This window comes from Rutilus rutilus (assembly GCF_951802725.1).
Source record: "Rutilus rutilus genome assembly, chromosome: 20".
Taxonomy (NCBI): domain Eukaryota; kingdom Metazoa; phylum Chordata; class Actinopteri; order Cypriniformes; family Leuciscidae; genus Rutilus; species Rutilus rutilus.
The window spans coordinates 31,928,607-31,943,288 of NC_140225.1; the positions used below are offsets into that span (position 1 = coordinate 31,928,607).

At 35.3% G+C, this 14,682-nt stretch overlaps 1 protein-coding gene across 1 annotated transcript in view; it reads right to left on the reverse strand.

Moving 5' to 3' along the window:
• Nucleotides 1-14,465, reverse strand: part of wdr11 (WD repeat domain 11) — a 99,831-nt gene extending 85,366 nt beyond the window's left edge. The window contains exons 1-5 of the mRNA XM_084391441.1: nucleotides 14,251-14,465; nucleotides 9,533-9,644; nucleotides 4,253-4,406; nucleotides 2,268-2,441; nucleotides 741-933 (exon numbers count right to left, since the gene is read on the reverse strand). Of these exons, the coding sequence (XP_084247567.1) occupies nucleotides 741-933; nucleotides 2,268-2,441; nucleotides 4,253-4,406; nucleotides 9,533-9,644; nucleotides 14,251-14,348 (731 nt within the window). The 5' untranslated portion in view covers nucleotides 14,349-14,465. The remainder of the gene's footprint in view (nucleotides 1-740; nucleotides 934-2,267; nucleotides 2,442-4,252; nucleotides 4,407-9,532; nucleotides 9,645-14,250) is intronic.
• Nucleotides 14,466-14,682: the final 217 nt, after the last annotated feature.

Below are 14,682 nucleotides of genomic sequence, written 5' to 3' on the forward strand. Positions count from 1 at the left end.
GCACTGTATAATTTAATATGCTTCTGCTTTAATAAAAAATGTAAGTCTAATTTTAAAGTCTAATCAAAATAAAGTCATACAAAAATATTTAACTAAATACAGAGTTTTAGACTTATCTTCAGATTTGAAATATAACATGGTCAGACACGTGGCTTTAGCTGCAGTGCATTTCTAGATTGATACAATGCCAACTTCAATTTAATTTTCATGAAGATATTTCATAAAATATATTTCTAATAACTTTACAACATTTTGAAGCTATTTATTTATTCATTATGCAAATAATTCATTGTAAAATTTACAATAAACTGCCAAGTGTCAGCTTTCAAATGAGATCATACTTGTGCTTTTAGTGCAAAGGGTTCATGAACTGTACCTGTTTTAGTTTTGGTATGCCATTTCTGTGGATTTTTCGAAAGTGGGGTTGCTGGCTAACAGGTTAAGGCTGTTTTGTGTCATACATTTTTCAAAGGGGTCATCAAAGGGGTTGCTCTTTAAAAATACTGTTAAATACTAGATGTAGGCAAGGGTCCTGAGCTATTTTCCAGCCTCATTCTCACCCAGCTTACAAACAAAGATAACACAAGGTCAAACATGCTTCTAATGTCACACACAAACGCACGACAGGCCTGGAAATACTCAACGCTCTCTTTCCAACTTCTTCCAAATTGTCATTCACACGTTCGGTATGTGCTGCTCAGAGTGCTATGGTGTTTCTGGGGTGTGCTAGCTAGACTCACGTGGGTTTCTCATTGGTGATGAGCACTTTGACCTTGTTGAGGGCTTTTTTGGCACCGGTGGGTTGAGCCGCAGCAGGTTTGCTATGGGCCGGGCTGGCATGAGGACTGGCGATATAAACCTTCTTGCCTCCACTGCCCGGTGGTTTAGAGTGGGAGAAATCTGTGATGAACACTATACCCTCACTGGTCAGCACTATGACAGAGACAGGAAGAAATAAATGGCAGGCATTAGAGAAACAGTTGAGCGAATGGACAGTTAAACTATAAAAAAACATTCAGTATGCACTAAAAGCCAATTCAAACCAAGAATGATAACTATAAAGACAACTATAATAGCGTCCACGCCAGCGGATGATATCGTTCTGTTTCTTCTAAGTGAATCTGCCGCTTTAAATGCTCGAGCTCGTTACAGCAGGATGGATTCTGATTGGCTCTCAATGTTTTTATCATTCATCAACTGGATAAAATTGTTCTGAAAGTTATTCCAACAATATCGTTTCTCTGTGCCGTTATTGTTACAGCTGAGGTGTGAACTCTGCTATTCTTTAATATCGAGAACTATATTTAAACCTATATCTTTACAGTTCGTCCTTGGTGTGAACGGGCCTTAAAGGATTAGTTCACTTTCAAAAAGATTTGTGCTGATAATTTACTCACCCCGATGTCATCCAAGATATCCATGTCTTTCTTTCTTCAGTCGAAAAGAAATTAAGGTTTTTGAGGAAAACATTCCAGGGTTTTTCTACACAGAATGGACTTCAATGGCAACCAACTATACCAGTGTTCAAAGAAGGTTCAAATGTCCGTGATGACGTAATACGTGGCACATCTCAGAGATGGTACACGACGAGCATTTGTGGTTAAAACGTATATATATATATATTTTTTTTTTTTTAAATGACCGATCGTTTCGCTAGATAAGACCCTTATTTCTCGACTGGGATCGTGTAGAGACAGTTGCAATTAAAGTCCATTCTATGGAGAAAAATCCTGGAATGTTTTCCTCAAAAACCTTAATTTCTTTTCGACTGAAGAAAGAAAGACATGGATATCTTGGATGACATCGGGGGGAGTAAATTATCAGCAAAAAATGTTTGAAAGTGAACTAATCCTTTAATAATGACTTCTATTCGGGATGTACAATACCATTTGGTACAAAACACAGATACTGCAACCAATATTTTAGCAATGTTGAAAGGTTCAGTAAATTACAGTTAGACTGATGATTTTTAAATGTATTCCTATGTACAACATTGTATTGAGTGAAAAATAACAATGGGATTAATTAGTGAGACAGACAGATTTGTGAGTAAATTCAATTCACCCTCAAGTCATTAATTGTTTGTGTTTGAATTTTTTTTTTTCATTAAAACAAAGAGTCCAAGCTGTGAGAATCAGAACAAATCAAAGAGAAAGAACACATTCAAAAGAAGAATTAGCATGTAATTCGAACATCACTAATAATGAATCTCTCACTACGCGTCTGTGCATCACAAATTACAATTAGAAATGTGATTGAATACACACATGCCAGATTGGAGGGCTCAAAGGGGTCAAAGGAGAAAGACAGTATGTTCTCAGCATAGCTCTTCTTCCACAGCTTGGTGCCAGTGTCTCCGTTCCACAGAACAATATAGTTGGGAGGGTGGACAGCCAGAAGAAGATCGCGTGAAGCATCCTGAGCCCACAGCCAGTCCATATCTGAGGAGAGATTTGCATTCATTCATTCATTTGTTTTCTGGAAGTTTCAGAGATTTATTGGAGTGAATCTCACAAAGCTTTTCAAGGGCATTTCAGGGTAAAATTATTATTTTTTTAATTTTGAAAAAAGAAAGAAAGAAAGAAAACTCAATTACGCTTGAAAATAAAGCTTTCTTACAACTTCCACCAACTGACAAATTTGGTACTAATTCTCATGACGGTAATGAAAAAAAAAGAAAAAAAAAGTACTCTTTGCTGTATTGAAAAATGTATACTAGAAAAAATATGTATACATAATTTTAACTGTTATGCATTTATACATTAAGGTAGTTTTTGCTGCACCACCTTTAACATATTACTTGTAAATGTAAAAATATAATTGTATTAGAGTAATTTTTGATGTAATGCCGTATATAGTTACTGTATTACAGTAATGAGCATTTCATGAAAATCACAACGAGAATGTGAATCATGACTATTAAATATAAAATTCATTATGGTAATAAGAATTTGGATTGAACGTACTTAATTCTTAATTAATTGCAATAACGTCAAAAAAAAAGGAAAACTTCAAAATGGATGGTTATAAGAACCGGAACAAGTATGTCAATAAATAAGGAAATAGTGAAAAGTAAGTGTTTCCCAAAAAAAAGCTGTCTTGTGTGTGTAGCTACTTTCTTCCACCAAAGATTCATAACTGCTGTTGATAGTTACCAAGATGCATATATACATTTGATAGATACATTTATTTAAAAATCCATTGATCATTCATGATATAAATTCACTACTTTAGAAATATCAACCAATCAAAGAAAATCATACATAATATGATTAATATACACATATATGGACAAAAGTATTGGGAAACCTGACCATTACACCAACAGGGACTTTAATGACATTGATAGCATTCTAAATAAATAGACATTGATATTAAAGATGGTACTTCATGCTCTTCATTGATCACTGACTTCATTCTGATGTCCAATTTTATCTAACAAAGAGCTTTTGGGAGAGCTTTTCACAAGGTTTTGAAATGTTTATCCAGAAGAGCACCAAACTTCACAGTTGCCCAATGCAGTCAGGCAGGTGTTCCTGGCATCCACCAATCCCAGACTCGTACATTAGATCGCCAAACAGAGAAGCATCACTCCACAGAACACGTTTCCACTGCTCCAGACTGCAGTTGCGGCTTGCTTTACACCACTCCATGAGACACTTGGTATTGTACTTGGTGATGTTAGACTTGCATGCAGCTGCTTGGCCATGGAAACCCACTCCATGAAGCTCCCGCCGCACAGTTTTTCTGCTGATATTAATGCCAGATGAAGTTTGAAACTCTTCATCCTTGGAATCAGCGGAGCATTGGCCACTTATACACACCTTAGCAACCGGTGACTCCGCTCTGTGGCTTTACATGGTCCTCCGCTTCGTGGCTGAGCTGCTGCTGTTCCTAAACACTTCCACTTTCCAATAATACCACTTACAGATGATCGTGGAATATCTAGCAGGGATGACATTTCACAAACTGACTTATTGCAAAGGTGGCATCCTATCACAGTATCACACTTGAATTCACTGAGCTCTTCAGAACAACCCTTCTTTTTTTTTTTCATACAGACTGCATGGCTATAGGTGCTCGATTTTAGACACAGTGGCATTGAATTAAACACCTGAATTCAATAATTAAGAGGTGTGTCCCAATACTTTTGTCCATATAGTGTATATTAAATATTTAATTTCCCCATTTCTTGGTTAACCAGCACAGAGATGGTTTATTTTGAGATGAGCTTGGTAAAAAGAGTTCTTACCCTGAATAGGTTTGGTGTGTTCCTGGATCTCACAGTGTGCCACACCACTCACCACATCCCACACAATGATCTTCCCTGCCGCATCCGCAGATGCCAGGCGCAGAGAGTAGGGTGAGCTGAGACTGTGGTGGTAGTTTTCTCTGGACCATTTTACCTAACGCAGTCAAAACAGGACACAACAGCAAAACTAAGTTTTTCCACTTGTACATTCTGGTTGCTAAGTGGTTGTATACATGTTGCTAAGCATTTGGTCCAGTCAAAAGAGCCTAAAGCCACCTTTCTACTATCTCCGACAAGCGACAGACCAGAAGTCATTCAGTTTCAATGTAGAGTAGTATGCATGGATGTAGAGGTAACCTTTCCCCCTCCCAATAACCAAAACTAGCAAGTACAACCCCCCTAATTTTTATACCATGGTTAATGGAAATATTACTGAACCAAACTGAACTAGGACCAATTATCTGCGCAGCATGACTGAAGCCAATATGACTGATACACAAATCACTGTATCACACAGTGTGATAACATTTGCCTGTGCTGTTTCTATAGCGACGTCGATGATAAAATGTGTGACTCGTTTGAATTCTGTTGAAAATTTACTACTTTTAAATGGTACATCGAAAGTCAAATATGATCTAAAACAGCCACATAATCTATAAAGACTGACGAGAAGAGGAGAAAACATCATACTGCACCAACATAAATCAGAAAGCTTTTTAAACTACTCATGACCACTCTTAGTTAGCACGTTTTATTCTAGTAACAGCTATCATGGTACATTTTGACTAACTTGTAGAATTTCTAAAAGATCTGTTAAGGGAATAGATTTTTCGCTAGGCCCATAGACTTATGTTACAGATGTGTCATGTTGTAGCTGTTGTTTCTAAATATGTAGGCGCCTAGGCGGCTATTTTTCATAACAAATGCTAGTTTCTAGCCTTTACAGCCTGCAAGCCAAACAGTTGATGGACCCCAGTGACTTCCACGGGAATTTGTTTTCACATACTATGGAAGTCAATGGGACCCATCAACTATTTGGTTATCCATATTCTTTTCTGTTCAGCAGAAAAAAAGAAATTCATACCAGTTTGGAACAACTTGAGAGTGAGTAAATGATGAGAATATTTTCATTTTTGGGTGAACTATCCCTTTAATGTTAAATACAGAGAAAATCACTCACTGCTCTTGACTGAATTACTTTTGTAACTTTAATTAAGGATTTATGTATGTCTAATTTATACAGTGAAGACTATGCAGTGTTATTTTACATTTGATTACTTTATTAAATTTCTGAAAATTACTGTCAGACCTACTTGAAAAACCAACCTAATAAAGCACTGTTTATTTCATTTGTAAAAACTATTGCATTAATTGAATTATTTGTTGTTATTCTATTTTTGACTGTTTACTTGTCATTAATAATGTTTTACATTTATATTAGTTATATTAGTTAATTACTAATTACTATTAGTTTTAGCTGTGGTCTCGAAATTGGAATAGATAATTGAGTATTTTCACTGGTGTCTAAAATGTTGGTGTCATTACTGCCTGGTTTTGCCTAAAACGTTTCATTGCCTGTTAGGGGTGTAACGATACCCTAATTTCACGATTCGATACATATCACGGTACTGAACTCACGATACGATATTATTGCGATACTCGAAGACATATAATAAAAGGTTAAGAAAAAAATGTACTGTTGATTAAATGCTAAATTTGATATAACGTTGTGGGTGTAAATGAATAGGCTTGGACAGTGGTGACACCAGAATAAATATATTCATGATTCTGAACCTGAAAATACAGAATTATTTTAGATGAATATGCTTGCACTCTGTCACTGGCTAGATATATTTAAAATAATGTAGGCCACTTTTTACTGGTAACATAAGACTTATAACATAAGCATTTTCAGGATCCACTAATATTCCCCCATTATTATACATTATATTCAACATAATATATTGTAGTTTAATTACTCTGGAAAACTAAAAAAAAATTCTCACAGGGTAATTTTTATTTTGGGTGAACTATCCACGATACATATTGTTGCATTTTTGTATTGCGATATATTGTGACACGATATATTGTTACACCCCTATTGCCGGTAATTTTCTTAAATCACCAGCCATCGGCAGGTGTAGCAAAAAGTTAGGTTTAGGCCCTGTATACACTTATTTAATTGAATCACACTATAGCACTATGCTATATTATGATTTTTAAATGGTTTAAATGTATCGTGCAGCCTTATAAAAATGTTTAATAATGTGGTTCATGGATTCTCATCCTTAATGCGGCACTTCCGGTATTTTGCAATTGAGTTTTTTTTTTTTTTTAATCGAGGAATTATGACAGCCCTAAACACGCCAATGAAATCCCTAGGGACTGGATGAACTACCAACAAAACGGAAGTGCTAAAGACCAATACATCAGAGTAAATGTAGTACATCAATGTTGCTTCACATATTAAACATTATGCTTTTTTATAATTATTTATATTATATTATTACACTCTTTTATCCACCTTATTTGTAATGCCAGAGTGGGCACAGACATTTGTAACTTGAATGTCATTTCCAGTTATTTTGGGCTTTACAAAACGGCTCGATATTGCAAACTGTTATTTCTTATTATCTTAATGTATTGTAGCAATCATAAACTTTCACCGTTTACTGCACTTTGTTATTCATCTAGATGTTTTCCTAAAGCGCCTAATGAATCAGAAGTTTTGTGCATTCATAGGAAATATTTTACTTCTACATTGCAGAATAAAGTGGACAGGCCTGCATTTTGGCAGCTATGGTGGTGGTCACATGGTATAAACTATGAAAGCACACAGCGGGGATGGAAAACAAAGTCAGAGAGCAGTGCTGGCAAATGCAGGCTTCTTTGAAGGCTATAACTCATGAGTCAAGCAGCCTGCAGTCACACAGACCAGCTCGAATAAACTACAGCCTCTCAGTCAGCACTGCAATGACCGCAGTTACTTCAGGATGTGCAATACTGACAACAATCAAATGATCATTGAGCTTATGTTTTTTTAATTCTGTCTATGATGAATTACGACAACATTCAGTGAATGCTTTTTTGCACAATCGAGTCAGCTGTGCCATGCGATCCCGAAATTCAGTTCTCTTTCAAGACATATTGCACTTCAATGGTCAAAAACACACACGATTACGTCAAAATGGCCATCGTGTGGAGAATTCACGAAAACGCAGTGGGTTATGTCTAGAAAGTCACCATGAAACAGAGTTTGCAATATCCTTTTCTTCCTTATTGTGACTGTTTCTTCCCCACATATCCGAGTGAAATGATTTTGGATGGTTGTGGTTTGCTATTGGTGGATCTCATGTGAGTGACAGGTTGAGTGAGAGTGACCAGCGAAGAGAATAGTTGCTGCAAGAGGGAGGGGGAAGTTATTTTGATTCAAGATTACGAGTCGCGTGAATTAAAAAAATAATGATGTGCACGGATAAATCATTTATAATAAATACTGCAATATTCCACAGTAATAAGAGTTGTCAGTTCTGGCATGAGGCTATATGTGAGGCTCCGCCTTCTTTGTCGTGGAAATCTCCGGCTCATTTCTTCTGTTCGGTCGTCACACGTTGCTATGATCAGATGCTTTATGGCAGGGCAGATTCATTTCTTGGTTAATTGCTGGGTGGCAAATATTAGCCAAATTCACAGTTGTATAATTATCCTCTTATTGATCGGTGAAGTGTAGAAGCACAATCCTATCTAGTCGTCCCTCAAATTACTCTTCAAATTCAGCTGACTGCTCTTCTCTTAGGATTTGGAGGCAATTAAAATAACATTTTATACTCGCTGCTTCTTCTCTCTATGGTCTTGTTTGCAATAGCAATCTGTTTGTGCCCTCACAGCTTTTGTTTTATGGGAAAAGGACTTTCATGGTTTTCTGATTTATTGATTGGTGGAGTTTTTGCATCTTTTTCTGACCTTGATTTTTTATACCAAGTGCATGATGTAGTTAATCTTCCTTTCCAGATTTGTCTGAATTGTCTCTATATGAGAACTGCCTAACATGGCTCTGTGTTTCATAGATCTTAATTCTTCCTTCTGTTTTGCTATCTACCTCTCTATCTAAAGATCGATGGGAGACGGGACTTGGACGTCGCTTTGAATGGTGGTGTCAGGGTTAAATCTTCATCATCCTGTGCCAGAATAAGTCTGAATCAATTTAAGGTTTTCCATACAACTTATTTCACAAATGTCAAACTAAGAAAGTTCTTTCCGGGTACAGATGTCACTTGCAATATGGGTTCTCTGGCTCCTGTCAATCACACTCAACATGTCTGTTTCTTTCTTGTCAAAGAGATTGAGAATTTTTGGTCTTCTTTTTTTTTATACCTTTTCTGACAGCAGTAGAGACGTTTAGATGAAGGTTTGAGTGATTTTTAATCAGTATCTAATTTGACCAAAAAAAAATTATTCAATGTCATCCACATTGTTTTTCATCAGCAGCCGCATTGTGAACTTTTATGAAGATGCGTTTGGTCATTAACTTTTACATGCATCATTGTGCAAACACAAACACACTCCGCATGAAAGACCCACAACATGCTACTACATTTCTCTCCGATACTGTAGGAAATTAAATTAAATCAAACTGAATGTGGATGATTTTAACTGTGACAAGATGATTGACAACAATTTTGGATCTTTAATAAGAATCAAATGATACATACAGTAATGACTGTGCAGTGTTTTTATTTTTGGATTTGATTGTTCAATTTCTGTAGTGTTTCTTACTACATGACATGTTAAATGAACATACTGTACTTGAAAAACTTAGTTTCATTCATTTCTATCTTTGTTCTATTGTATTTGTCCTGTTGTTTGTAATTTGCTTATTTGTAATAACAAAAATATAATAAAATAACAAAAATGACTCTATGGTGATATATATATCGTTATAAGTGAAATATAATTTCTCATAACGTGACGTAAGATTTTGGTCATTACACACACACCTAATTCCCTCCTATTCCCAGTTCTGTAACCATGGGAACCCCGTTTCTTTGAGAGAATAGGGAAACCAACTTGATTACGTCTTTAGACAGTCAAAGGCGTAGACAGCCTTTTGCAGTGATTCTTGTTACCATGGTTAACAACTTCTGTGATGGTGAATAATTTTGTCACAGTTTCAACAAATTAACCAAGAAAAGCACACATCTGCTATTCAGCCTTTTGTTTGGGTCAAGTGAACAATTTGTGACTGTGTGACAAACGGAAGAAAGGATATTTAAAACCCACCTTGACCACATTGGCTTTGTGTCTCTCCAGGACCTGAATGGTCTGAGCTGTATTTGGGTCAATGATGAGGATACTGGAGTGACAGCCTTGAGCGATCAGACCCTGCCATCCCCTGAGCAAAGAGAGAAGGAAGAAGAAAACAGTACCAGGGTGAATCTAACAATGCGGACAGTTAATGCACAAATACATTTACAAAACAACTGATATAATAAAAGCCTATTTCATGCTTTTTTTTCTTCACATTACAGATATGAATGGGAAATTTACGGAAGAGGATTAGGGCCAAGCAATAATAAAAAAATAAAACCATCTCGAGATTAAAGTCATTATAATGCGAGATTAAACTCGTTAAATATCGAGAATAAAGTCGTTGTGTTTCGAGAAAAAAACTCGTTAAATTCCGAGAAAAAAAAGTAATTGAAGTAATCGTGAGAATAAACTCATTAAATTTCGAGAATAAAGTCGTTGTGTTTCGAGAAAAAAAGTCAAAATGAAATGTAGAGAATAACGCATTGGATCAGTGTTCATTGCATAGCCTACTGATAGAGGACATGGCAGAGTTGGATCACTTAGTCAAGCTATATTTTAGACTTTCTTTCAGTAACAATGAATAGAACATTCTTAGGTCGGCTAGGTCTTTTTAGAAGAAAAAAATCAGTCCAATTTGCGTGATGTACTCGCTTTTGTCCAACATGAAATTCATCGAGGTTTCCCAGGATACCATAAGACGCATTATTAAACTTGTTGATCCTCAAGGTGTGGAATTTCGACGAAGGAGACGCTTGAGAAGACGCCAGTACACTTGCGCTGGCCCAAATGCACTCTGGCATATGGACAGCTAGCTGCTATGATAAATTAAAACCGTACGGCATTGCCATTATATGGCTGTATAGATGGTTACAGTCGTTACATTCTGTGGATGGAGGCGTACACAACCAACAACGATTAATAATGCGTCTTATGGTATCCTGGGAAACCACGAAACCTCGATGAGGTTGATATCAGTAGGCTATGCAATGAACACTGATCGAATGCGTTATTCTCTACATTTCATTTCGACTTTTTTTCTCTAAACACAACGACTTTATTCTCGAAATTTAATGATTTTATTCTCAAGATTGTATTTCGACTTTTTTTCTCTAAACACAACGACTTTAATCTCGAAATCTAATGAGTGTATTCTCACGATTACTTCGACTTTTTTTCTCGAAATTTAATGAGTTTTTTCTCAAAATTGTATTTCGACTTTTTTTCTCGAAACACAACGACTTTAATCTCGAAATCTAATGAGTGTATTCTCACGATTACTTCGACTTTTTTTCTCGAAATTTAATGAGTTTTTTCTCTAAACACAACGACTTTATTCTCGAAATTTAATGAGTTTATTCTCAAAATTGTATTTCGACTTTTTTTCTCGAAACACAACGACTTTAATCTCGAAATCTAATGAGTGTATTCTCACGATTACTTCGACTTTTTTTCTCGAAATTTAATGAGTTTTTTCTCTAAACACAACGACTTTATTCTCGATATTTAATGAGTTTATTCTCAAGATTGTATTTCGACTTTTTTTCTCGAAATTTAACAAGTTTAATCTCGCATTATAATGACTTAAATCTCGAGATGGTTTTATTTTTTTATTATCGCTTGGCCCTAATCCTCTTCCGTAGAAATTAGAAATCCCTTACAACACAAAAAATGTAATGGTCCTATAAATCCTCATTTTCTTTAAATTTCATTTTCTTTGAAATATGACCCAGACACGTTATTGGAATGTTTCATGAGATTCAACCAATTTAAGATTATTTTTAAGGTTATGACAGTTTATGATCAGATGACAATTAAACTGTTGATCTAACCAAGCCATCAACAAATATATATATTTTTTAAATGCATCAATCAATGATAGGGCTGCACGATATATCGGTCTAACATCGGTATTGCGATGTGCGCAATGTCTACTACAGAGATCGTAATTGATCCGTGATCCGTTCGGACCAGGCACCACGGTTCGAAACGCATGCGATTCACAGATTAATTGCGAAGTTTAACCATCATAGAGTGAAAGTTTATCATTTGCACATGTTTTAGGTCCTGTCAGTTTAAACAGTTTAAGTGCAACAGAGCCGCGCAGAAAGCACATGAACACCTAATTATGTCCTCTTCCATGTGTGTGTGTGTGTGTGTGTGTGTTTTAATGGACACACATACAAGCAAAATTGTGTCGAAGTGCCCGTCTCGGCGAGTATCCTCGTAAACATAGTCGCTTATGGCTTACGTGAACATAAACAATTGAGAAAGAAAATGAATATGTATTATTATCTTGGATCTGTGCATTAGCTCTTAAAGTGACAGCAGCCTAAAATTCCTGCTGCCGTCTGTGTCATTAATGTTAAAAAAAACAAAATACAAAGAGAAGATCACTTTCATAGCTTTAACAAAGATATTCAATTCATACAGTGAAGACTATTCAGTGTTATTTTACTGTTCATTTCGTTTGTATCTTTGTTCTATTGTATTTATCTATGCTTTTATTTTGTTTATTATTTGCAATGCACTCCTCTACAAAATCCCCCCAATAATCCTAGAATGATTAATTTTTGCAATATACAGTATATATCGCAGTAAAACAGAATATCGCAATGTCCGTTGTTTCCAATATTGTGTGGTCCTCCTTATCAACAATATTCAATAAGTCAGACTCTCAAATTCACCTAGTCTATCCCCGCAGCACAGACATCAGAACTCAAAGCCTGTTGAAGTACACAAGACAAACACAATAATAACCTAAAGCCAGATCTGATGAAGTAAGCCCGGGGTTTTCAAGGTTTCAGTCAGAGCACGTCAATGTTTTCCAGTCACACTGACCTAAACTGACAGGACATCCAGCACACCATTCATCATAAAGACAAAATAATGGACAATGAAAGACACAGTATTGTAGGATACCGTTAATAATGTTCTAAATGTGAAGTTATGTTACTTACTCAAAATCCACCCAAAAATAAATAAATAATGAAACCAGAAAATCTGCATTATGATTGACAATAATAGCCAGTAAATTTAGAAACTGAGACAATGGGGAACAAACATTTAGGCTATTACAGGAACTTCCCCGCTGTCGTAACCGGAGGCTGAAACACTGGTGACAACTCAAACCTTATCAGCAATGCCAATTTGCCAAACAAACTCCGAAAACATGTTTATGTGTGTGTGTGTGTGTGTGTGTGTGTGTATCATCCCATCAGAACCACACAAGCATATTTGCAGTCTAAACTGAAGCACTGCAAACAATAAATACGAGATTTGTGTGTGTGTGCTGCTGCAATCTACACTGATTTCACTGTAACAACATTCTACTTCATCACAAGCACTCATCACAACTTTACTTATTTTTCTAAATATTATAATACAAATTTAATGCAAAGATCTGGAGCTATCAGTTAAAAAAAAAACTGAAACAGAACAATTGGGAAAGCCGTAAATCTTTGTCCATTTTTTCATCATTTAGAAACAATGTGTATGGATTTTAATGACAACCAGACACGAGTGTTAGGCTATGTGTATGTGTAATGCGTGTAATCTTGTAATATTAACTACACTGTTTTTTGCCGCTGACTTATGATGAATGTAAAGACAATAAATAGGCTCTCTCTCTCTCTCTCTCTCTCTCTCTCTCTTTCATATATATATATATATATATATATATATATTCAGTACCGGTCAAAAGTTTGGACACATTAAGGTTCTTAATGTTTATGAAAGTAGTCTCTTAATCTCACTAAGGCTGCATTCATTTGATCAAAAATACAGTAAAAACAGTAATAATGTGAAATATTGTTACAATTCAAATGAACTGGTTTCTGTAATAGCCTATATAGTAAAGTGAAATTTATTCCTGTGATCAAAGCTGAATTTTCTGCATCATTACTCCAGTCTTCAGTGTCACATGATCCTTCAGAAATCATTCTAAGATCATTCCTTATTATTATCAATGGTGATAACAATTTTAGCTACTCAAATTGTTTTGGGGTTTTTTTTTTTAGTTTGGGGTAAGATGTAAAAAAAAATATGTATACTTTGTGAATGCTTTTTAGGATTGTTTGATAAATATAAAGTTCAAAAGAACAGCATTTATTATAAATGGAACTTTTTTGTAATATTTATTAATTTCATAAATGTTTTTACTGTCTTTTTTTAAACAATGTAATTAATGTGCCTTTGCTGAATAAGGCTAAATAAAATAAATTATTGCTAAATAATTTATTCCCAAAAATATTAGGAAGCACAACTGTGTTTAGCATTGATAATAATGAGAAATGTTTCTTTAGAACCCAATCATATTAGAATGATTTCTGAAGGATCACGTGACACTGAAGACTGGAGTAATGATGCTGAACATTTTATATAGCTCTTTGGAAAATTCAGCTTTGACCACAGGAAAACATTGTAAAATATATAACAACAGAAACCAGTTCATTTAAATTGTAATAATATGTCACAACATTACTGTTTTTACTGTATTTTTTATTAAGTAAATGCAACATTGGTGACATTAAGAGACTACTTTCAAAAAATATATATATATCTACGAAACACGTCTACAAAAGCAATGTGTTGTTGTTGATGATGATAATGTTGAAACCGTCAAACTCTGCTGGTTAACGTTAGATCATGATTGTATGTGTTGACAGTCTGCAGAAGCTAAAGCTACTCACCAGTCCACTGCTGTCTTGTTCTGTAAATTAACGGTTCCGGTCAGTGTTCTTGCGGCCAGTTTAATATTGACAGTGTACGGAATCATGGTTGAAGCCATATGTCAAACTACATGAAAAAGTGGAATGTTTTGGTTCGTTTTAAATGTAATGAATGATCGAGCTGTGTTATTAGGAAGTGTCTGCGGTGCGTCCCATTACTGTTCCGTTCAGAAAACATTCCGTCAAATCAGTAGTTCCACCCTGATAGGGTCTTAAGATATTAGTTAAAAACACTCATTTTTTTGTTATCATACTAGTAGCACAAATGAATATATTTTGCCATTTTGTGTAATGTCACTTTAACTAACCAGATCCAGTACCCTAATAATAAATTCAGCATCATGAATCGTTAGCCTTATATAGCGTATTTGTCTTCCTTTCTATTCACTTGAC